This window comes from Pongo abelii, chromosome 1 (assembly GCF_028885655.2).
Source record: "Pongo abelii isolate AG06213 chromosome 1, NHGRI_mPonAbe1-v2.0_pri, whole genome shotgun sequence".
NCBI lineage: Eukaryota > Metazoa > Chordata > Mammalia > Primates > Hominidae > Pongo > Pongo abelii.
The window spans coordinates 216179993-216204808 of NC_071985.2; the positions used below are offsets into that span (position 1 = coordinate 216179993).

Below are 24816 nucleotides of genomic sequence, written 5' to 3' on the forward strand. Positions count from 1 at the left end.
TGGCTGCACCAAGCCCTCAAGACCTCCAAGCACACCCCCACTTTTTTTTTTTTTTTTTTTTGAGACAGTCTCGCTCTGTCATCCAGGCTGGAGTGCAGTGGCATGATCTGGGCGCACCGCAACCTCCGCCACCTGGGTTCAAGCGATTATCCTGCCTCAGCGACCCAAGTAGGTGGGACTACAGGTGCGCGCCACCACGCCTGGCTGATTTTTGTATTTTTTGGTAGAGACGGTATCTTGCCATGTTTTCCAGGCTGTTTTAAAACTCCTGACCTCAAGTGATCAGCCTCCCAGTGTGTTGGCATTACAGGCGTGAGCCACAGCACCCGGCCAGGAACTCCTTTTAATCCTGGCCACCCCTGCCCCAAATCTCTGCATGGCCAGCTCCTTGTTTCCTTAAGTTTCATTTGCAGATTTTCCCGACTATTCTTAAACCGCCTCATTTGGTCTAATGACTCACGGTATCATCTCATTCTCTAACTTTCATAGCACTTAAATGTTCTATCCTTGATAACATGGGACAGCATATGTTCCAATTTATCTCCGGTGCTCAGGATGGTGTGCCTAGCATGTGATAATCACTCATCTGCAGAGGACACAGCTCTAAGAACCAAAGGCTGACTGGGGCTCTAGACTTGGTGCTGTGCCAGAGTCAGGCGGGACCCCAGGACAGTGGCCCAGCTCCCACAGCCTTAGCTAAAGGCATTAGAGCCTTCCAGGGCCTGGGGGGGTTAGGGTTGTGGTCTTGAACATGTGTCCATTCTGGAATGGGAAGGTTGGACTCTAAACTCTATTACTTAGTGGCCGTGACTCTGGCAAATCCTCATCTGAGCCTCCACTGAAGTCCTAAGAACAGGGCCGCCTCTATCAAGGCTTCGGTCTTTAAGGTTAACCAGAAGCCTGTGAAGTTCCTCTTAGGTAGCACATGCTGAGTCTCCCCACCCCTCCCCCACAGGTGGGTTCCCAGGTGGGGTGTTACCTGGAGCCACCTGCCCAGGCGGTTGGGATCCTCATAGACAGATGCCACCTGGCTGTTGCTCTTCTCACTCAGCTCCGTCACTGTGTCCACAAAACCCTGCAGCTGCAGCTCCCTGCCATGGGAGAGAAGCCAGTTCTGGGAAGGCTTTCGAGGCTGCCTTACTGGTTATGACCTCCTTGTGCCAAGAGAGGAAGAACACATCCTTCTCACCAGGAAAGGTTACATCCCTGCCTGTGAGGTCGACAGAGCAACCATCCCTGACCTCGGCACAAGCCAGAAGCTCAGAGCCCATCTTGTCCAACGCTACTCAGCTTTACCCATGACAGAGCCAGGTTGGGAACTGCCAGTGGTGGCCCCTTCCCTGGTAGCCAAGGCCTGCTCTGTTTATACCCTTTGGTCACATTCTGCAAGTACCCTTCCTTTTGTTCTGTCACCCAGGCTGGAGTGCAATGGCATAATCTGACTCACTGCAACCTCCGCCTCCTGGGTTCAAGTGAGTTTCCTGCCTCAGCCCCCCACAGTAGCTGGGATTATACACCTGCCACCATGCTTGGTGGTCATTTTTGTATGTGTGGCATGGGGTGGGTCTTCAGCCCTGGGATCTTTAAGCCATTGTGCACAGCATCAGGCTCACAGATCTCAGTGGCCATCCCCTTCCTTGAAGGGGAAACAAGCAGTGTGTGAGGCTGATGTTAAGACCACTCATCTGGCCGGACACGGTGGCTCAAGCCTGTAATCCTAGCACTTTGGGAGGCCGAGGCAGGCGGATCACCTGAGATTGGGAGTTTGAGACCATCCTGGCCAACATGGTGAAACCCCATCTCTACTAGAAATACAGAAATTAGCTGGGCGTGGTGGCTCGTGCCTGTAATCCCAGCTACTCGGGAGTCTGAGGCAGAATTGCTGGAACCCGGGAGGCGGAAGCTGCAGTGAGCCAAGATCACACCACTGCACTCCAGTCTGGGCAAGAGAGCGAGACTCCATCTCAAAAAAATAATAATAAATTATCTTAAACAAATGGAACAAACAGATCCTCAAAAGTTGGAGGTCAGCAAGGCCCTAGTATTGAGAAATATTGAAATAGGGACTGTAGTCTGGCTTCAGGTCCAAAGCTCATGTCACTACTAATAGAATACAGCAATGTAACTACTGGCATAGCACATTCATAGTATCTATGCTACTGCTCCAAAGAACCTATTTCTTGGGTCTATGCAAAGCCACAGGGAGCTACCAGCCTGACAAGGTCTAGAACAGTCTGAGGCTTACTGGGGGAAGGGTGTGTCGGCTCAGTCTTGCAGGTCACATGCAGCTATATGGAGTCAAACCATGCCTGAATATCACACTGTATGGAAGACTTGGGTTACCTCGAAGAACAAGTAGATGCCTCCTGTGAGTGAGAAACCCGTCTTCAAATACTCGAGATACCACATCTCTCTGCTTTATGTCTTTTGTATCTGCCATCAGCAGAATCCCAGACTTTCTGAGATTTTACCTTCTAATCCTGAAGCCTGCTATTCCTCTGAGGACCACACTCCCCAGCAGCCCTCCCCTGGAAGAGCTGTCTGGCTTCTACACCCACTGAGCCTGGAAGACGGGTAGAAGTCTTTTTTTTTTTTTTGAGATGGAATCTTATCTGTCACCCAGGCTGGAATACAGTGGTGCGATCTTGGCTCACTGCAACCTCCGCCTTCTGGGTTCAAGAGATTCTCCTGCCTCAGCCTCCCGAGCAGCTGGGATTACTGGGGTGCACCCACCATGCCCAGCTAATTGTTTTTTTGTATTTTTAGTAGAGACGGGGTTTTACCATGTTGACCAGGCTGGTCTTGAACTCCTGACCTCAGGTGATCCACCTGCCTCAGCCTCCCAAAGTGCTGGGATTACAGGCATGAGCCACCACACCACCCAGCAATTTCAGTTTTTTTTTTTGAGACAGTTTTGCTCTTGTTTCCCAGCTTGCAGGGCGGTAGGGCTATTTCAGCTCACTGCAACCTCTGTCTCCTGGGTTCAAGCGATTCTCCTGCCTCAGCTTCACTGAGTAGCTGGGATTACAGGCATGCACCACCACATCTGGCTAATTTTTATATTTTTAGTGGAGACGGGGTTTCACCATGTTGGCCAGGCTGGTCTCGAACTTCCGACCCTCAGGTGATCCTCCTGCCTCAGCCTCCCAAAGGTGTGAGCCACCACACTGTACACCTTTTCCTATTAGTGATTCCTATCCCTGCTAGAGCATTCCATCAGCATTATCCTTTGCCTTCTACCTAAAAAACAAAAAAGACAGCCATCACCTAAGGAATTTGCAATAAAGGGCGATGTGGTGGTAGTCATCTGGAGGCGGCTGGTGTGGAGCTAGTGGGGCGGGGGTGTCCTACCTGCAGACCAATCCCAACTCTAACGGCTGCTCCTGCCACCCTAGTTTGAGCCATGCTGTGTCTAGACTGGTCTCCCACCTTTTATCTATACCTGACTTTCCATGTGGCCAGAGTGATCATGCAGACAGAACCCTTGGCTTCCTACTGGTTCTGCCTTCAGGATCCTTTCTCCTTTTCTCCCTAGGCATGTGGCTACATAGCTAGAGACTGTTCCTGGATTCCCTGAAGCTGGACGTGGCCCCGTGCGTGTTCAGGCTTTTAGCATGTGAGAAGTGGTTCAGGTGACTTCCAGACCACTAGCAGCAACAATAGGTTGCAGCACCCAAATCTTGGCTCTTTCTCCCCTCCCGGGGCCTGGGCCTGGGCCTAGGATGTGCGCACCCAGCCTCCATAGAGGAGGCAGCCACCCTAGGGGAAAGCATAACAAGACTGAAAGGAACCTGGGCCCTTAAGTGGCAGTGGGTGAGCAGTACCATCTTCCTGCGGGCATCCAGGTGACAGAAAGCTTTCACCACTGTATTTAGAGTAGGTATGGCCCCAGATACCTCATCCTAACACCCAGGGCCCACAGGGCTCTGCTCCTTTCACCCATCCCTACACCGCCCCTTCCTGGGCTCACACCTGTTCTCTGGCTCCATAAGAGCCTCATCATCCCTGGGACAGCTTTTCATCCTGACCTCTCCATCTTTCACCCTGCTTTAGAGCGCTTGGTACTGTTTAAAACCATGCCGTTTGGCCCTCACATAATGGGGGGAGTGTCTCATTCACTGTTCCATGCCCAGCTTTGGGAATATTCAGGCATGTATTGGACTGTCTTGGGGCAGGTCCAGACAGCTCAGGCAGAAGGGTTTCAACTCTCCTGGTGAGAGGTCCTAGTCATCTTTACCCACCCTGCCCTGCATACAGAAAGAAGAGGGTGCCAGTTATGAGAACCGCCTGGCACAGTCAGCCTGATGGTCTCTTACCTGCACAGGTAAACCTCCAGAGGCACCTGGGTACAGGGAATGAAAACACAGGGAGCCACCCGGAACACCACCGTATCTTTGTACAGCAGAGTCTCTGGAATCGACTGCAACAAGACGAGGTCCTGTTAGCAACCTGCTTCCACATTTATTCGCCCGCCTCTTACCCCCAGGGTTCCAGCCGTTCAGCCCGGCCCCCAGCTGGGCCCCACCTGCCTTTTGCAGCTCTCCCAGCAAACCTCGAGCTCTGCCCAACTGTAGGAGATGGCTTTTCCCCCACCGGAGCATCCTAGTCCAAGGACCCATTTATTATGGGGACATACCGGGTCTTGAGACTCCTCCACCAGGGACACAGAGTAGGAGATGAGGCCTGAGAATTCAGCGGACGGGAATGCTATAGCTTCAACGTAGAAAGTCTCCTTCAAGTGGCTCCCAAGGAGGGCCAAGGTATAGGCATGCTGGCCGGGCCCCAGCACCAACTCAAAGGTACTGGAGTTGTCTTCTAGGAGAGAAAGAAGGGATGGACCAGCCACTGAAGTAACCTGGTGCCGGTCACCACATTTGATGGTTAAGGTACCAGCTCATTCCTCATATCAGAGGCAAGGCTGTGAGTTCCAGGAGGGCTGGAGCTGAACTGGCTCGGCCGTCCCTGTTTCTAGCATTCAGGGCTTGGTAGACAACCAGATGTTCATACACAAGCAACGGCCAGTTATTCACCAGTGTTCCTTGAAGACCTATTACATGCCAGGAGTTGGAGCTCAGGTGATGATGCCTTCAAGGCTCCTGCCTGGTGTGAAGCCTCAAGGTAGGTGGTTCTATATTTTGACCCATGAATCCAACTCCTGTGATAATATCATAGAGTCCTAAAGGTGAGGAACTGTCCCAGGCTGGGCTCTGCAGCCTCATCTGAAAAAAATCACTTACTGATGCTAGAAAGGTCAGTGAGAACCATTTATTGGATGGATTATGCCTCCATCAAGTTTTCTAAAGAAACCAAGTGTTCTTATGATTATACATGTTAAGCCTGTCTCCTAGTTTTAGGTCATTAACTACAAAACCACGCACAGAAGAGAGCAGAAGGAAGTTGACCACACGTGGTGGTGGTTGTTTGCTAATTAGATCCTAAAGGTGTTTTTGAGAGGGAGTCTTGCTCTGTCGCCCAGGCTGGAGTGCAGTGGCGCAATCTCAGCTCACTGCAAGCTCCGCCTCCTGGATTCTGGCCATTCTGCCTCAGCCTCCCAAGTGGCTGGGACTACAGGCACCCGCCACCATGCCCAGCTAATTTTTTGTATTTTTAGTAGAGACGGGGTTTCACCGTGTTAGCCAGGATGGTCTCGATCTCCTGACCTGGTGATCTGCCCACCTCGGCCTCCCAAAGTGCTGGGATTACAGGTGTGAGCTACCACGCCTGGCCCCCCATCTTTTTTTTTTTTTTTTTGAGGTGGAGTTCTGCTCTGTTGAGCAGGCTAGAGTGCAGCGGCGCTATCTCGGCTCACTTCAACCTCCATCTCCTGGGTTCAAGCGATTCTTGTGCCTCAGCTTCCTGAGTAGCTGGGACTATAGGTGTGCACCACCATGCCCAGCTAGTTTTTTGTATTTTTGGTAGAGATGGGGTTTTTACCACGTTGCCCAGGCCAGTCTCCAACTCCTGAGCTCAGGCAATCCACCTGCCTCAGCCTCCCAGAGTGCTAGGATTACAGTCATAAGCCACTGTGCCCAGCCCAAGTCCATCCATTTTCTAGGTCAGAAATGACCCTGACTTCTCCTACCTGGGTCACTAGAACTTCCTCTTTCCTGGCCTGTCTTCTTTATCTGTGCCCGATGTGGCAGCTGTAGGCCTGATGATAGCTGTTCCTGCTTAAGATTCCAGGTGACTTCTTATTTCAGGGAATCCTAAGCTAGATTTACCTTGGCCACCAGAACCCCGAGAGATCCAGGAACTATAGCATCCTCAGACCTTCTGCACGGCACTGCCAGCTGCCTCCATCTCCAGCTCTTCCAACGTGCCAGCAGATGGCTGCGGCTGCGGCCACGGCTGCCCCTGGTTAGGTGCTGCCCTGGGTCAGAGCCCCAGTAGCCCTCCCGATGGACTCTGCAGTTCTGCAGCAGCCCCTCCTTGGAGGCCATGGGGATGCTGGTTACAGGCCCGGCCTCAGTCCTGCTGCTGGCTGTGAGGGAACTGGGCCCACCGGGACCACTCCTGTGCTAGTTCCTGCTTCTCATCTACCTAGATGCTTCGCCAGCCCTGAGCCAGGCCTCATGGGGCAAGACCAGACAAGGCAGTCTTCCCCCAGGAACCCCTGCAACTTCCCAGTGCAGACACAGCCCTCTTGACCTGCTATAGCATCAGCTGGCCCATGGCACCCAGCCCAAGAGCTGCTACACACCTAGGGCCTGCTCCTGTTCTGGGGACCTGGGCTCCCTGTGGCCATTCCATCCAAGGGTGATTCACCACCAGGCAGTGAAGGCAAGAGGGTCACAGTCTGTTTGCCACAATCCCCTACTGGCTGGCTGTCCTGTGGTTGACCCTCTGGGGGCCCCTCGCATAGATAGTTTGTTGTGAAGCATAGCTAACATTTCACTGTGGGCTATCTTTGCTGGGAGCTGTGGTAGGTGTTTCAGGCTCATGGGCTCACATCCTCAGGACTCTGAGGCAGGCATTTGTTGTCCCCATTAAACAGAAGCATGGGGGAGGCCAGAAGCCCTGCGACCCAGGTACACACAACAGCTGCCTCTGCTTGGAAGGCCCTTCCTTCCCTCAGTCCTCACAGAGCTGCCCAGGAGGCCTTAGCTACCTCAAACTCTACCTACCCACCCTGGGGGCATATTAAAGGGCTCCCTCCAGCCTCTGCTGGGTCCTTGACTGTCTGTCCATCTGTTGTAGCAGGCTCTGAGAGCAGGTAACATGGTTTATTCTTCCAGAGCTGGATCCTCAGGGCACAGAGCAAACACTGATGTTTGCTTTTTCCTACCTGCCATGTACTGCTGGACTTACAGGAAGGTGGGTACCCTTCTTCGTTCTTCACTGGCACTTCCAGGCCATTTCTCTATTCCTCAAGAATCCCAGTTCTTGTGAAGTGCCGGCCATCAGATAATGCCAGCTACCCCTTTCTTTTGGGGACGATGTCATCCTCTCCATCCTTTGTGGATTGTTCTAGCATACTTGCCTCCACTGCTGTTGTGTCACTGGTATCTGACAATAGACTAGAACATCCAGACATTTTGATCTCTCTTTGACCTTATTTCAATGAACCTGGGTTCTATACCACCTTAGACATCCATTACAATGATCATAACCCAGACTAGATGCCACCTCCAAGGCAGACAATACCTTCCGATCCGTTTAGCTCACCTATGTTCCCACCCCAGCGAGTCCCCAACCTCAGTCCCAGATCCTCCTACCGATCCTCAACCCTCCATCCTCACTTCCCTTTGACCCTTCTCAGAGCTCAAAAACCCATCACTATATCCTCTCATATATACTGTCCACTCCCACACCTTTTTCTAGTTTGCTTTCCTGGAAAACCTCCATTCTGGTCACACCAGGTCTTTAAAGCTCACTCTTGCACCTGAGGAGCTGGAGAAAACCACCACACTGAAAGGCCTCATTTCAGGCTATGACCAGACCTCAGAGCAAGCCACCAACACTACTCAAACAGTATCATCTCATTCCTGTCCACAGACTCACCTGTATTCCATAGTCCTAAAGGTGATCCTCCTGCCTTGGCCTCCCAAAGTGCTGGGATTACAGGTGTGAGCCACCACACCCAGCCTGTTTAGAACCTTGTCTTCTGGTTTTCTGTTTTGTCTTCTGGCTTTCTATTCCTCTGCAAACTTCTCAGATCTTCCTCTAGGATCCATTTCCCCACCTCTGTTGGATCAGTTCCATCTATACATCTGCCCGTGTACTACCAGCTTCAGACATGCTCAACTGCGTGCCGGCCCCCGTAATTACCACCACACATCTCCCTTTACGGAGAATTCTTTCCATGGCCTAGATTTACTGTGCCTCCCCATTTCAACCTGGCTTTTTACTGTTCTTATCAGGGTCACTGATGACTGCCATTCTGAGGATTGTGACTTTACTATGGGCTTGGGCATCTTAGTCTATCCCACAGCATTTGCCAGGGTTGGCCACTGACTTACTTTGCCCAGGCTGGAGTGCAGTGGTACAATGCTGGTTCACCGCAGCCTCTGCTTCCCGGGTTCACATGATCCTCCTGCCTCAGTCTCCTGAGTAGCTAGGATTACAAGCTAGCGCTACCACACCCAGCTAATTTTGGTATTTTTAGCAGATGGTTTTACCATGTTAGCCAGGCTGGTCTCAAACTCCTGACCTCAAGTGATCCATCAGTCTTGGTCTCTCTCAAAGTACTGGGATTAAGGCATGAACCACGACGCCTGGCCAGGCTTCTTTATAAAAATAATCTTATCTTAGAGACAAGGTCTCAACTGTGTTGCCAAGGCTGGTCTTGAACTCCTGTGCCCAAGTAAGCCTCCTGCCTTGGCCTCCCAAAGTGCTGGGATTACAGGTGTGAGCCACCACACACCCAGCCTGTTTCTAGAACCCTGTATTTTGGCTTTCTATTCCTCTGCAAACTTTTCAGACTCTTTTGCTATATCTTTTTGTGGTTCAAGCTTTAGCATGTTTCAGAGTCACTGGAGAGCTTGTTAAGACATAACATGCTGTGTTGCCCTACCCTAGATTGTTGAGTAAGCGTTTTTTGAGACAGAGTCCCACTCTGTCACCCAGGCTGGAGTGCAGTGGGTGCAATGTTGGCTCACTGCAGCCTCTGCCTCCCAGGTTCACTCCTGCCTTGGCCTCCTGAGTAGTTGGGATTATAGGCATATGCCACAAAGCCCAGCTAGCTTTTGTATTTTTTTAGTAGAGATGGGGTTTTGCCATGTTGGCCGGGCTGGTCTCGAACTCCTGACCTCAGGTGATCTGCCCGCCTTGGCCTCCCGAAGCGTTGGGATTATAGGCATGAGCCCCATGCCCAGCCCCTAGATTGTTGAATAAGTTTTTTTTTTTTTAATTATTTTTTTGAGTCTCACTCAGGCTGGAGTACAGTGGCATGATCTCGGCTCACTGCAACCTCTGCCTTTCGAGTTCAAGCAATTCTCCTGCCTCAGCCTCTCGAGTAGCTGGCGGGCATGCCCGCCACCATGCCTAGCTAATTTTTGTATTTTTAGTAGAGACAGGGTTTCACCATGTTGGCCAGTTCTCGAACTCCTGACCTCAGGTGATCCGTCTGCCTTGGCCTCCCCAAGTGTTGGGATTACCGGCATGAGCCACCACGCCCAGCCTGAATAAGCTTTTTCAATAAAGAAACTGGTAGTTCACTATGATCCACATGATGAAGTATGGCATCCTTAGCAGGCTACATGAACTGGCGGACTCCAAGGCCCACCTGGCCTAATCCACCTACTTCAGCATTGGTAGCCTCCCAGGGCCAGAGGAGCCCTTGTGGCCTGAACCAGACCCTAGACCCCTGGGTTTCTTAGGCTCACTCCAGCTCACATGTAAGATGGCCACGTCCAAGCTGGGCTACCTTTTCTAGCTAATCCCAGGCTACTTTGAAATCCAGCTGAGACCTATGGTCTGCAGAAGAGATGGAGTAGGAGACTGAGCCAAGGCCCCAGAGTGCAGACCAGGAAGTGTCAGGGGCACACTCTCCAATGCTGGCAACAAAGACGGTGCCCTCCGAGAACAGGCACAGTATAGACCACAGAGCTCCCTGCGTTGCCTAGCTGAAGCTAAGCATGGTTTACAAAAGAAGGTAGCAGGTTGGGCCGGGTGCAGTAGCTCGCACCTGTAATCCCAGCACTTTGCGAGGCCAAGGCAGGAGGATTGTTTGCATCCAGGAGTTTGAAACCAGTCTGGGCAAAGTGAGACCCTGTCTCTACAAGAAAAGCGAATTAGCCAGTTGTGGTGGCACACACCTGTCATACCAGCTACTTGGGAGTCTGAGGTAGGAGGACTGCTTGAGTCCAGGAAGCTGAGTCTAGTCTACAGTGAGCTGTGATCACACTACCGCACTCCATCCTGGGTACAGAGCTAGATCCTGTCTCAAAGGGGAAAAACAAAACAAAACCCAAAAAAAAGCATGCTGGCATGTCCCTCCAGAAGCAGAGAGCTAGCTCTCATTGAGAGATTTAGAGGTACACTAAGTACTGAGCCAGTTCAGGGAAGTCAAAAGATGCACAAGGCTGTTTTGCTGGAGTTGGGCATGTCTACCTCCTAACCAGCCCTCCATCTATAGACTAGAGTATGCTACCTGCCTCCCAGGAGAGGAGGGCTGAAGATGGGTGGTGGATGGCATGGTGGCTGGGATACAGGTGCTACCATGGCTGCCACTCCAGAGGTTTTGGTCTCAGATTTCTGGAAATTTAACATAGTGGATCTTGGTTTAGAGTGAAGATGGATTCTCCTGAGAGGAGTCATTGGGAGATGTGATCTAATCTGTGTAAGGCAATAGCTACTGTTTCAGCTAGTATGTCTCTTCTCTTCTCTTCTAGCCCGCAGGGAAGGCACAGCTACCCCCATTTTACAAGTGGAGAAAGTGGCTTAGAGGTGCAATAACTCACCCATGTGTACAGACTTACACATGAGTGTAAGTACAGACTTCTCTATGGGGAAGGTGGCAGCCAGAGAATCCTAGAAACACAAGTACAGCCACAACAGCCTCTCATCTGCAGCTCTACGTCTCCAGCAGACTTCTGCTGGGGACCTCGCTGGGAGGAGGTGTGGGCACAACTTTCCTGGCACGTCGAGAGCAGGCAAAGCTGGAGTTGGCACAAGAACACTCACTTTGAGGCCAGTAGACTCTCGCCTTCTTCGACTCTTCCTTGGAGGTATGGAGGACTAGCCGATATTTCTTTAAGATACAATTGGGGCCTTGGACACTCAGTGTCATCTGGGACAGATTCGTTATTTCTGGGCAAAAGACAAAGCAAAGGTTAAGGAATGTCTGGAGGCCAGCACTCTAGGGGTGGAGGGAGGAGCAGTAGAGAGGGGCCGGGAGTTTGAACAGAGCACTAAGGACCTGCTGCCTTTTGCTAGGGCCCAGGCTCGAAGAATTACCATTTCACTGCTTGTTCTAGGTGGCTACAGGCAAGCTGCAAACCCCAGGGCCTCCTTTTGAGGGAGGATTGGGTTTATCCCCATGGTCCCCACAAACAGAACAGGGCCTACCTCGATCAGTTCAGTGAGGGTTCACCTCCAGCCTCAGTAGGAAACAAGACATTCCATTCTACTGCTAAGACCCAGAACCCTGGTCCCAACCACAAGTCAGGATCCAAGGCGAATTTTACCCAAGACAGTCCAAGGTTCCTGGCCCAGACTATGAGAGGCTTTTTAGAAAGCAGCACATATACCCCCCTATTGTCTTCATTTAGTCTTGTCAACCATCAACCAACTGATACAGTTGGGAGGCCAACTGTATCATCCCCATTTTACAAATAGGGAAACAAGATCAGGGAAGTTAGTGTGCTCAAGTTCACAGCTAGGAAATAAGTAACCACCCATGCTCTTTGCATGGGGCCATATGACCTCTCTTCCCAATTATACATCTACAACCCAGGACAAAAGATTTGATCAGCCCAGGCATGGGGACTGGGGAAGAGGGTGTGGGGGGTGGGGTGGAGAAAATTAGTCTGGAATCCGTATTTGCTGAGAAGCAGGGCGGCAAAGAGACCAAGAAGGAAAGGCAGAGACAGTCTGAGGTCCTACCCTCTGAAAAGATCACTTTCTTGGTTTTCTTGTCCTCAAGTTGCTGGCCCACATCAGCAGGGTTGCAATTCACAAGCAGGATGGCACCCCAACCGCTGGGACCCCAGATCCATTTTTTCTGCAAATGAGATGGGAACATTGGCTCAGGAAGGAGCCAAATAAATCTTCTGCTTCTTGGATGCAACTCATAGCAGAGGGGCCCAGCCAAGCCTTTCTCCAGGGTCACAGGGACCCATGGAACAGGACCGGTGAGGTTGAGAATCTGTAGGCACAGGAAGGTAATGTCAGGTAAGGAGGCTAAGAGGAAGGGAAAGAAGCTAGGTTCGGGGTTACCAGTTACCTTCCTCCTATTTCAGGGTCCGAGAATCAGGGACCGAGGCAAACTGGAAAAGAGATGTGCCACCTGGCAGCAGCAGCTAATCCTCTCATCTAACAGATTCCACAACCAGGGTAGGACATGAGCCTAGAGTTGTCAGACATTCTAGTTTTTTTTTTTTTTTTAAAGTGAGCTAGAAATTTAATCAGTTTTGATCCCAGTGCTTTGGGAGGCCAAGGCAGGTGGACCACTGGAGGTCAGGAGTTCGAGACCATCCTGGCTAACACAGTGAAACCCCGTCTCTACTAAAAATACAAAAAAAATTAGCCAGGCATGGTGACGGGCAGCTATAGCCCCAGCTACTCGGGAGGCTGAGGCAGGAGAATGGCGTGAACCTGGGAGATGGAGCTTGCAGTGAGACAAGATCGTGCCACTGCACTCCAGCCTGGACAACAGAGCGAGACTCCGTCTCAAAAAAAGTTAGCCAGGTGTGGTGGCACACACTTGTAACCCCAGCTGCTCAGGAGGCTGAGGCAGGAGAATTACTTGAACCTGGGAGGCAGAGGTTGCAGTGAGCTAAGATCATGCCACTAGCACTGCAGCCTGGGTGACAGAGAGAAACTCCATCAAAAACAACAACAAAAAAAACAAAACAAAAAAAAACACCCCACAAAAGAAAAGGAATTTAATCAGCTCTGACTTGTACCATGACAGTTTGGTTTCCCCCTCCCCTCCACGTATCTAATCCTCCAGCTATGTTACAGGAGTTGGGCTAGACACTAGGAAGGTTAGATCAAGTGAGGCTGTGGGCAGATTTGGCTTATAGGGCCCCTTCCCTGCCCCCTTTTGCTGGCAGACTCACCTTAGCCTGTTTGTCACTTGACATCTCAACTTGCCCATTGCGGTAGATGTCTACCTCTAGAGAGACCTCTGAAAAAGAAGAAAAGGGTGTCCCAGCCACCTAGACCTGCCAGATGGAACCTCAGTTATAGGTTATCCCCTGCGGGGCTGCCCAAGGCTGGCATCAGGGCATGCAGCCTTTCTGGCATGCTATCAGCTTAGAAGCAGAAACCATCCTCAAAGGTGACAGCTTCATATCAGCAAGCCTGGAGAGGCCCAAGTAGTCACATGTCTACCCCAAACCTCCGGGAACTCACAAAACAAGCCCATCATGGTCCTCATGCCATCTCATGCCTTTCAGCCTCTACCCAAGTGATTCTTACTTGCAAAGTCTACCTCTCTAGCCTCCTGGAAAGCTTTGTGCTCCAAGACATAGGAAAGGCTTAATGTGGCCGGGCACAGTGGCTCAATCCTATAATCCCAACGCTTTGGAGACTGAGGTGGCTGGATCACTTAAGGTCAGGAGTTCGAGACCAGCCTGGGCAACATGGCGAAATCTCATCTCTACTAAAGATACCAAAATTAGCTGGGCATGGTGGAGGGCACCTGTAGTACCAGCCTCTTGGGAGGCCAAGGCAGGAGTGTCACTTGAGCTTGGGAGGTGGAGGTTGCAGTGAGCTGAGATCAGACCACTATACTCTAGCCTGGGTGACAGAGCAAGATTCTGTCTTAAAAAAAAAGAAAAGTTCAATACATGACAATTCTAAGCCCCTTTAAAACTTAAGGATTAGCTGGGCACGGTGGCTCATGCCTGTAACCCCAGCACTTTGGGAGGCTGAGGCAGGCAGATCACCTGAGGTCAGGAGTTCAAGACCAGACTGAGCAACATGGCAAAACCTTGTCTCTACAAAAAATACAAAAATTGGCCAGGTGTGGTGGCAGGTGCCTGTAGTTCCAGCTACTCAGGAGGCTGAGGCAGGAGAATCACCTGAACCCAGGAGGTGGAGATTGCAGTGAGCAGAGATCGTACCACTGCACTCCAGCCTGGGTGACAGAGTGAGGCTCCATCTCAAAAAACAAAAACAAAAAACAAAAAACAAAAACAACACACTTAAGGATCTAGGCTTTTGCCCAGGTACTGTCATAGGGACTGTCCTGCCACCTTAGCATACCACCTCCCATCCCTTCCACCACACAAGGGACAACCACATGGCTCTAGTGTGGTCTTTTGTTCACAGCTCGTTATTTGACATGCTGATTCCCAACTGGAACATCAGGGCCACGAACACAGGACTTGTTTGCTGTTATGTCATCAGCACCTGGCCAGCAGATGCTCAGGGACCAGATGCCCACTGCGAATGGGGCTGCCCCAGGTCCTAGGGATCTAGCAGCGTACAAGACAGAGACCTCATCTCCTTAGAGCTTACATGAGCACGTATGTGTGCACCAGGGGTGGGGCAAGCAGGTAAGTCATGTTTGATGGCAATAAGCACTGAGGGATATGGGAGAAGGAATGGAGCGGGGGTGTTTCAGTTTTAGATGATCAAGGAAGCCCAAGTTTACGAAAAGAGACCTGAAGGAGGCAAGAAAATCTGGCTTAACATCTAGGGTAAGAGCCATTAGGGGAAATAGGATGCCCAAGGCAGCAAGGCCAAGTGTTAAAGAGTGGCCAACACTACCCACAGCTGAATGAGCAGGATGACCCAGGGGGAAGATTCACAGGTGGTAAAGACAGAGGCAGTGCAGGGTTACTCGTGTAGTTTCGTGGGCAGCGACTTTGGCTTTAATCCAGGCAACATGGAAGCAGTTGGAAAGCGTTATCCAATATTCCACTTAAAGATGTACCACTCTGGCTGCTGGATCAAGGATAGAGGTCTTAGTCAGAAGGGTAAGGTTGACAGCATGAACCCCACTGGAAGGTCTGGGCTGTGACCCAGGTGAGAGGATGGGGGCTCGAGCCAGGGTGAGCACACTGGGAGTGCTAGTTGCTGGATTCTGGCGAAACATCAGGTAACACAAGATTCAGACTGCTGTGGGGTAAGAAGAGTCAGGTGATGCCAAGGTTTACACTAGAAGGATGGAGCTACCCCCTACTGTGATGGAGGGACTACTAGAAAAACAGGTTTTCAGGAGTAGAGAGAATCCATTTGCATTTCAGACATCTGTCAGACACCCAAGCGATCATGCTGGGTAGGCAATATCCAAGTCGGGTTTGTGGGAGCAGCCTGTCCATAGGTGACATTAGAGCCACATGTCCAGCCTCCTGAGCCTGAGACACTTCATTGACTGGAAGCAGGGGGACAAAGGACTGAGAAGAGCTCCTCTGAGCTCCAAAGGGTTCTGAGAAGGAACAGGCAGGAGGAAAAATAAGTTGAACATCCCTGAAGCGTTCAAGTGTGTTAAGAAGGGATGACCAGCAGGTACGTGGCTCATGCCTGTAAGTCCAGCACTTTGGGAGGCTGAGGCGGGAGGATCACTTGAGGCCAGGAGTTTGAGGTGAGGCTGGGCAATATGGTAAAACCCTCTCTATGGGGGGAAAAAATAAAATAAAAAAATTAAAAAAATCAGCTGGGCATGGTGGTGCGTGCCTGTAGTCCCAGCCACTCTGGAGATTGAGGTAGGAGGAGCCTGGGCAACATAGGGATACCTATGTCTGTATAAAAAATTAACCAAGTATGGTGGTATAACACCTATGGTCCAAGCTACTGGAGAGGCTGAGGTGAGAGGATCGTTTGAGGCTGCAATGAGCCGTGATCGTGTCTCTTCACTCCAGTTCAGCTTAGGCTACAGAGTGAGACTGTCTCAAAAACAAAACAAGATAAACAAAACAAAGCAAAAACACAAAAGAACCCACACAAACCAAAAACTTAGTGTTGTAGATGTTAGAGTTCTAAAAGAACTCCGTTGGTGGTAGGTGTCTAATTTGAGAAGATTCTAGAGAAATTGAGGACACAGATGGCTCCTCAGGAACACAGGTGGGAGAATAGACTTTAAAAGACAACCTAGGCCCAGCGCAGTGGCTCACGCCTGTAATCCCAGCACTCTGGGAGGCTGAGGTGGGCGGATCACGAGGTCAGGAGATTGAGACCAGCCTGGCCAACACAGTGAAACCCCGTCTCCACTAAAAATACAAAAAGCCCGCTAAAAATACAAAAAAAAATTAGCCCACTAAAAATACAAAAAAATTAGCCCACTAAAAATACAAAAAAATTAGCCCACTAAAAATACAAAAAAATTAGCCCACTAAAAATACAAAAAAATTAGCCCACTAAAAATAAAAAAAAAATTAGCCCACTAAAAATAAAAAAAAATTAACTGGGCAAGGTGGCGAGTACCTGTAGTACCAGCTACTCGGGAGGCTGAGGCAGCAGAACGGCATGAACCCAGGAGGTGGAATGGCCAATGAGCCAAGATTGCGCCACTGTACTCCAGACTGGGCAACAGAGCCAGACTCCGTCTCAAACAAAAACAAACACCCTAGAATCAGGTTTAAGAGATGTTGTGACCAGGCACGGTGGCTCACGCTTGTAATCCCAGCACTTGGGGATGCTGAGGCAGGTGGATCACGAGGTCAGGAGTTCGAGACCAGCCTGGCCAACATGGTGAAAACCTGTCTCTACTAAAAATATAAAAATTAGCCAGGCATGGTGGTGCACGCCTATAGTCCCAGCTAATCCAGAAGTTGAGGTAGGAGAATCGCTTGAACCTGGGAGGCAGAGGTTGCAGTGAGCCGAGATCATGCCACTGTACTCCAGCCTGAGTGACAGTAAGACTGCATCTCAAAAAAAAAAAAAAAAAAAGAAAGAAAAAAAAAAAAGTTGGTGTTACAGAGCTTGTTCCTGAGCTGATGGGGGTGATCTAGAGGGCTGGGAAGGGTGGCGGTTTCTTACATTGGTAAGAATTGACAAAGGAATGTTCTTGAATGAGAAGAAAGGATCTAGTGAGACAAGAAAGATTAACTCTGGACCAGATGCGTCAATTGTAACAAAGGAAGAAGGTAGGCACTAGACAGGCGTAGGTGGGTAGACGGCAGCGACATGGAAGTTCTGGGCTGTTTCTATTCTCAGAATTAGGTTGGCAGTGCATGAAGATGGAGAAGCGACTGAGCGTCGAGGAGGGAGTGTGTGAGTGGGTATCTCAAATGAATCCATTTAGGAGTTTGTTCAGGAGTTCCTGGGGCCCACAGGAGGCATCTTGTTACCTGGAGAATCCTTTTTGGCTCCTCCTGCAATCCCACCCCTTCCCCAACCCCAGCAGTGAGCTGGGCCCCAGGCTCCCAGTTGGAGCAACACTCACCAATGCCAGTGAGGTACAGCACAGCTGTGCCCACGGGGGCATCCTCGTTGGGCCCATAGTACGTGACCGAGACCTGTGGAGACAGCATCCTGAACCCATAGGCAGTGTTGGAGGGGAGGGGCCAAGAACAGAGCCCCAGGCCATGTGCCGAGTCTAGGTGTGGGACCTTGGTCTTGTGTTACGGCTTCTGAAGTCTCACTTATGAGCTGGTATGGGGCCACAGCCCTGCGCTTAGGGCTGAGTCAGTCCCCCAAGGACTTAGAACCCGCCATGACCCCTAACCCCAACCTTGTCAAGAGCCAGGCTTGCAACCACCTGTCCAGGTGAGAGCTGTATCCCTGATGGCAGGGTGATCAAGGGACTTATCCCAAAGGGATTTAAGAAACAGGCTGCCTGGCTCTAGAGCCCAAGCTTGAAACCACACTATACATCCTCCCTGCTAAACCCACCCTCCCAGGGTCCCATCTGCTACTCCATAAGGTGCAGTGGGGAAACAGGCCTCTGGTGGCTTAAGCTGCTCACTAAGAAGGACACCCAGGTGAAGAAGCAGTGTTGGGACTCAGTCTTTCCTGTGTCCCACACCAGCCTCTACTTTATGCTTTTAGAAAGAGACTTGCCCTCCAGCCACTGCCCCTGACCACAAGGTCTTGGTCGTGAACCAGAGACCCAACCATTGACCAGAGAACGTGAGAGATCCACCCCATCCTTAAATAGAAACTTTAGTCCTCCAAGGTCAAGGTTCTTTGTTGGCCATGCCTGAGGGTGTTGGAGGCCGAGCCCTGGGCAGAGGATGGTTCTCAGGTAGTCTGGAGTTCCACTGGGACCCACTGTGGCCTCCATTCTTATCTGAGATACCTTTTTTTGCAGTGGAGTTTTGTTCTTGTTGCCCAGGCTGGAATGCAGTGGGACAATCTCAGCTTACTACAACCTCCGCCTCCTGGGTTCAAGCGATTCTCCAGCCTCAGCCTCCTGAGAACCTGAGATTACACGCACCTGCCACCACACCTGGCTAATTTTTGTATTTTTAGTAGAGACAGGGTTTCGCCATGTTGGCCACGCTGGTCTCGAACTCCCGATCTCAGGTGATCTGCCCATCTCAGCCTTCCAAAGTGCTGAGATTACAGGCGTGAGCCACACCAGGCCAGAGACACTCAGTTCCTACCTAAGTCCATTACTTGCCTCTCGGGGAGTTGCCTGCCCTGGGCACACAGCGCAGGTGGGTGTGTGTACCTACCCCTCTGCAGCAGACATCTCCAGTAGGTCCTGCAGGGTGTGGGGGGAGGGAGGGAGAGCTCGCCCAGTCCTCAACTGCTCTATCATAGTTCTCACCCCCAGCCCTGCACTGGAGGCACCTGGAGAGCTTTAAACTGGAGGCCAGGATCCTAGCCCTGAGGTTCCCCTTTAATTGGTAGAGGGGGTGTGGCCTGGGTATTGATGTTATTAGGTCCTCAGTGGTTCTCACCTGCGACCAAGGTTGAACACTCCTGCCCTGAATAAGCCACCTGCTTCTACCACAGGAAAACCTCCCCAACGTAGGCACCCCATTAGGGAGACAGCTTACCCAGGGGAGAGTACACACTTGGGCTCAAGCTCAAATCCTGGGTCTATCCCACTCTAGGTAGGCTACTTAGGTTTAGACACAGCACTCTGTGTGCCTCAGTTTCCTCATATGTAAAGTGATGGCAGGCCAGGCGCAGTGGCTCATGCCTGTAATCCCAGCACTTTGGGAGGTGGAGGCAGGTAGATCACTTGAAGTCAGGGGTTTGAGACCAGCCTAGCCAACATAGCGAAACCTCGTCTCTACTAAAAATACAAAATTAGCCGGGCATGGTGGTGGGTGCCTGTGGTCCCAGCTACTTGGGAAGCTGAGGCAGGAGAATCACTTGAACCCGGGAAGTGGAGGTTGCAGTGAGCTGAGATTGTGCCATTGTACCCCAGTCTGGGCAACGAGAGTGAGACTCTCTCAAAAAAAAAATAATAATAAATAAATAAAAGAAAATAAAAAAAAAATGCCATGACAGAGGCCAACACCCCAAAACATGATCCAAGCTCTCTAGCATGTAGCATGCATTTAGGACACCTTAGCTATTAAATCTCTTTAAAGTCTCCACATCCAGAAGAGCTACCTTCACCAAAAAGCCCATCTGAGTTACACTGCTAACACCTTAAAGCCAGACTGTGGCACGACTAGGTTGGAAGCCAGCCTAGCATCACCGTCAGGGACTTGCATGGCTGAGATGAACTCGCCCAGCTTGAATCCCAGTTCTGCTGGTTGCTGACTTGGCAGGGCACCTTCGCTAGGTGCCTCCGTTTCTTTGTAAAATGGGGTCATGGAGTGCCCACCCCACTGGTCTGTTGCAAACACTGGATAAGATCAGACGTGCAAAACAATGTGTTTCACAGGCTCAAGTCACGTCTGCAGCCAGGAAGGAGCCCCAGTGGCTGTGTTAGGTCCCACCCCTGGGAGATGCCCCTCACCTCTTCCCCTGAGGCTTACCTTATCCCCATCCACTGAAGGGCTGGGCGATATCATCTTCACTGTGGCGTACGTGGGATCAGACAGGGGCCACCAGATGGTGGCATCCTCCTTCTCAGAAATCACTGTGTTGGCCATATTGATCAAGACCCTCCCAGAGCCATGGATGGTGAAACACTGGCATTTCTGGGGGGCACACCTGGTTTGCCCGGTAAGAGACATGCGTCAGGGCACAAACACTCACCTTCTCAGCCTAGGAGATGACTGGCATGGGGGAGGGGACGGCTCCCAAATCCTCATTCTCCTTAGGGTGTTGAGGCAGAGTGGTCTGGGGTCAGAATGGTCTGGGGTCCTTATTCCTACCACCCCCTCCCAAAGGACCCCTGTGTTTGCTCTCTGACAGGCTCTAGCCCAAACCCCACCCCACTACCGACACTGCAGAAGTTACCACGTCTACATCTTAGTAATAAGCACCCAGCTCCCAAGAAGGGAGGAGCCACAAAGGATCCCCATAAAGAAAAAGATCAGGGCAATGGACTTAGGAGGTTGTATTGTGACCCTGCTGAGTCACCTCCACCTGCAGGCTCCAGCATCTAGCAGTCTCCTTGGCCTACTCCTCACAGCCCCCCGAGGCCAGCGTCCCCACGGTTTCACAGATAGGGGAACAAAGAGACCAAGGCACTTGCCTCACTAAGAGTCCATGGCAGCTGCTACAGGGCAGAGGCAGGATTTAAGTCAGAATCCTGCGTGGTTGGAACTGGGAGGTCCCCCACTAGAGACCCAAGGCTTCCCAAGATGGGGCAAGATGGTGAGGCTAGAGAAGTAACCCCCAACTCCCAGATCAAGGGGACTGGGTCCCAGGCCTGCCTGTCTCTGTCTGCCACCTCTGGCAGAGCTCCTAGCACCTCACCCGCTGAGATCCAAGCAGATTTCTGTGCCCAACACACAAACGGCATGGGCAGGGCTGTCCAGGGACAGGTGGACGATACTCTGGAAGGACATGGCTCGACCCTCCACACTGACCACCCTCAGGCCTGCACCGCAGCTCTCACTCGGCACAGCAGCCTCAGGTGCCCCAGGGCTCACCCTGCCCTCCCCTGTTATGTAGTCCAGGCCTGTGCAGTCCACCCCCTTGTTAAGAAGGGGAGGGGTCAGCAGCTGCCCAGGTGTCACTGATTTTCCCTCTCAGCACTTCCTCGTGGCTGAGAGTCAGGGGAGCAGGTGGCATCAGAACCCCTTCATCACCAATTTATCAGGCAGCTCGTGCCTGCAGAGCTGCAGGCCAGGGGAGTCTGAGGCCAGTTGCTTAGGCATCTCTGGCCTTCAGCTGGGAAGAGGAGGGGCTCTGGGAAGTCGGTGCCTTGGAGTGATCAACTTGGCCATGTTGCTGGATGACTCAGCTGGAAGCTGTCGGGGCAAATACCTGCAGCGGGCAGTTGGGAGCAGTTGACGGTAGCGGTTAGGATGGCAGTGTGTGGCAGCATGCCAGGCTCTGGGGTCTCAGTTCTAGGGTGTTGTGTCTCCTGGAAATTGACGAAGGAGCTCGGCAAAATGCTGGACTGGTGGTTTTGTTTTGTTTTTGAGACAGGGTCTCTATCACCCATGCTAGAGTGCAGTGGCGCAATCACAGCTCACTGCAGCCTCAACCTACCTGGCTCCAGTGATCCATCTCAGCCTCCCAAGTAGCTGGGACTGCAGGTGTGCACCACCATGTCCAGCTGATTTTTGTATTTTTTGTAGAGACCAGGTTTTGCCACGTTGCCCAGGCTGGTCTCGAACTTCTTGATCCCAGAAATCCTCCTATCTCGACCTGCTAAAGTGCTGGGATTACAGGCGTGAGCCACAGTGCCTGCCCAGACTAGGTGGTTATTAACCCTCTGGTGGTTTCAAAAATTATCAAGGGTGCTTGTTAACATTGCAAATTCCTGGGCCCAGAAGGTCTAGGGTGTGGTCCAGGAACCTTCATCCCAACCCCCAGTGATTAAGGTGAGCTCCTTGATTACAGCTGTGTTGGGGGGGTGGGGGCACAGCAAGTGTTAGTGGAACGAATACATCAAGCCAGGGTCATCAGCTGCTACTCATCTCAGTGGAGCCCACAGAGCAAAGAAATAGGAACTCTTGCTCTGGCACAAGGAACTTACATGACTTACTTTAAAACTGTGTTCGTTTCATGTCTTAAGCTTGGGTTGAGCTTTTTTTTTTTTTTTTTTTTTGAGACAGGGTCTCACTCCGTTACCCAGGCTTGAGTGAAGTGGCGTGATCATGGTTCACAGCCTTGACCTCCCAGACTTAAGTGGTCTTCCCACCTCAGCCTCCTGAGCAGCTGTGACTACAGATGTGCACCACCACGCCCAGCTAATGGTTTTACATTTTTCGGTAGAGATGGGGTCTTGTTATGTTGCCCAGGCTGGGTCATGCTTACTCTTGAATAGGTAGCACAGTCGCATGGTTCCAAGTTCAGAGTCTCCCTCCTGCCCTGTCCCTTACCCACCTGTAGGTGGAGGTAGTGACAGTGTTACCCGTTTCTTGTATGTCTTTCCAAATAAGTGTTATGCATGACCAAGTAAATATGACCAAGTAAATATCCTTTTCTTCTCTTCCTCCTCAAATACTAGCATACAGTTAGATAAATTTGAAGGGGCTTTATGGTGAGAAAGGGAAGGACGTGGAGTCTATTTTAAGGTTAAGGGAAAAAGGCTTCTGCAGGTTCCTTCAAGGTTACATCTTGAGACTAAAGAGAAAAGTTGTAAAATGCGTTCAAAGTTAAGCTGCTTGGTTACAATTACAAACTTTTCAGTTCAGTGGAGATGCCCCTGGAAGCCCATTGGGTTATCGTTTTTGAGGAAGGACAAGGAGGTCATTTAGTCATTTGCTCCACAAGAATTTGTTGAACACCTACTATGTCCGGGGCTCTTTTGCTCTTTTCTTCTTTCCTCCTACTACCTCCTTCTTATATAAACGGTAGTATGTGCCACCCAGTATTCCATACCTTGCCTCTTTCACTTCATAGTTATACTGGAGAGAAGTTCTTCGTATCAGTACGTAAAAAGCAGCCTTAGCTCTTTGTACGGCTGTGTATTTTACATAGGGTTGTACTGTAATATAAACATTTGTTTTCAGCCTTTGCTCTGATATGCACCCAGGTATACCCAGCACGGGAGGTGGAGATGAGGTACTGAGTGAAGGCTGCTTGGTCAGCCAGGCTGGTTAAATTTGCTAGTTGCAGTAAAAAATTCCCTCCCTGGAGGTTTTAAGTACTCAACATAACTCTCAAGGATGTCTGTTTTAGTTGCTTTTGGAGGCAGGGGGTGGGTCAGCAACACCCAAAACACCGCTCTGGTTGGATTGAGAGTGGCAAAATTAAACAGGCAGGAAGCACTCAGCATGCAGAGGCTCTGATGAGACTCATCCCAAAGGGCTCACCCACCCTCATGCACAAGCGGCCAGAGGCAGCTGGAGGGAGAAGATGGGTTGACTGGGGAGGGGTCGCTGAGGTCCAGTCCAGGCTCTGGGGTCTGGAGGAGGGCAGCCTGGAAGCTCTGACCTTCCCCACCCTGGGGCAGCCCTGTCTTGGGCCAGGGCTCTGTCTGAGCACAGTGAGGAAGGCTCCTCACCCAACCTCGTGGACAGAGATGAAAGGAACTCAGACCCAGAGCACGTCCTGCTCCCCTCCAGGGGCTTCCTATTCACCACTGAATCCCCAGCACCTGCAAAAGAGCCCCAGACATAGTAGGTACTCAACAAATTATTGTGGAGCAAATGACTAAATGACTTCCTTGTCTTCCCCCTGAAAAGATAATAACCCGGCCAGGCACGGTGGCTCAGGCCTGTAATCTCAGCAATTTGGGAGGCCAAGGCGGGTGGATCATCTGAGCTCAGGAGTTTGAGATCAGCCTGGTCAACATGGTGAAACCCGTCTCTACTAAAAATACAAAAATTAGCCAGGTGTGGTGGCTCACGCCTGTAATCCCAGCTACTCAGGAGGCTGAGGCAAGAGAATCGCTTGAGCTGGGGAGACGGAGGTTGCAGTGAGCCGAGATAATGCCACTGTACTCCAGCCTGGCTGACAGAGCAAGATTCTATCTCAAAAATAAAATAAAGATAATAACCCAATGGGCTTCTAGGGGTGTCTCCACTGAACCGAGGGGTTTGTGATTGTAACTGAGCAGCTTAACTTCAAACGCATTTTACAACTTTTTTTCCCTTTCTCCTTAGTCTCAAGACGTAACCTTAAAGCAAACTGCAGAAACCTTTTCCCTTAACCTTCAAATACACCCCACGTCCCTCCCTTTCCCACCATAAAGCCCCTTCACATGTATCTAACTATGCTAGTATCTAATTATGTGCTTATTTAGAAGTTCCAGGCCAGGTGTGGTGGCTCACACCTGTAATCCCAGAGCTTTGGGAAGCTGAGACGGAAGGATTCCTTGAGCCCAGGAGTTTGAGACCAGCCTGGGCAACATAATGAAACCCTGTCTCTAAATGATGATAATAGTAACAATAAAAGAAGTTCCAGGGGCTAATCTTGAGACAGACCAAGCCTGGAGACCCAGCTGCAGAATTCAAGAGATTACCTCCAGGCAGCTAGCCAACAACTCAGCACATTGCTGAAATGACGTCAGCCCATGCTTTAGGGGGGACTGAGACCCGAGTTAGCCATGGAAACAAGACACAGACCTTGTACTCCTCACAACTCCTGCACGCCTCATGTACCAAATTTCCTTTTTTTTTTTTTTTTGAGACAGAGTCTTGCTCTGTCGCCTAGGATGGAGTGCAGTGGCACCATCTCCGCTCACTGCAACCTCTGTCTTCCAGGTTCAAGCGATTCTCCTGCCTCAACCTC

General features: G+C 51.0%; 1 protein-coding gene across 1 annotated transcript in view; it reads right to left on the reverse strand.

Annotated features, from left to right (window-relative positions):
• The window catches only part of PADI6 (peptidyl arginine deiminase 6), a 29473-nt gene extending 8424 nt beyond the window's left edge, over positions 1-21049 (reverse strand). The window contains exons 1-9 of the mRNA XM_009234463.3: positions 20884-21049; positions 19995-20172; positions 17498-17570; positions 13224-13291; positions 12046-12163; positions 11125-11250; positions 4637-4815; positions 4317-4420; positions 980-1091 (exon numbers count right to left, since the gene is read on the reverse strand). Coding sequence (XP_009232738.3) covers positions 980-1091; positions 4317-4420; positions 4637-4815; positions 11125-11250; positions 12046-12163; positions 13224-13291; positions 17498-17570; positions 19995-20172; positions 20884-20975 — 1050 coding nt within the window. The 5' untranslated portion in view covers positions 20976-21049. The remainder of the gene's footprint in view (positions 1-979; positions 1092-4316; positions 4421-4636; positions 4816-11124; positions 11251-12045; positions 12164-13223; positions 13292-17497; positions 17571-19994; positions 20173-20883) is intronic.
• Between the last annotated feature and the right edge of the window lie 3767 nt (positions 21050-24816).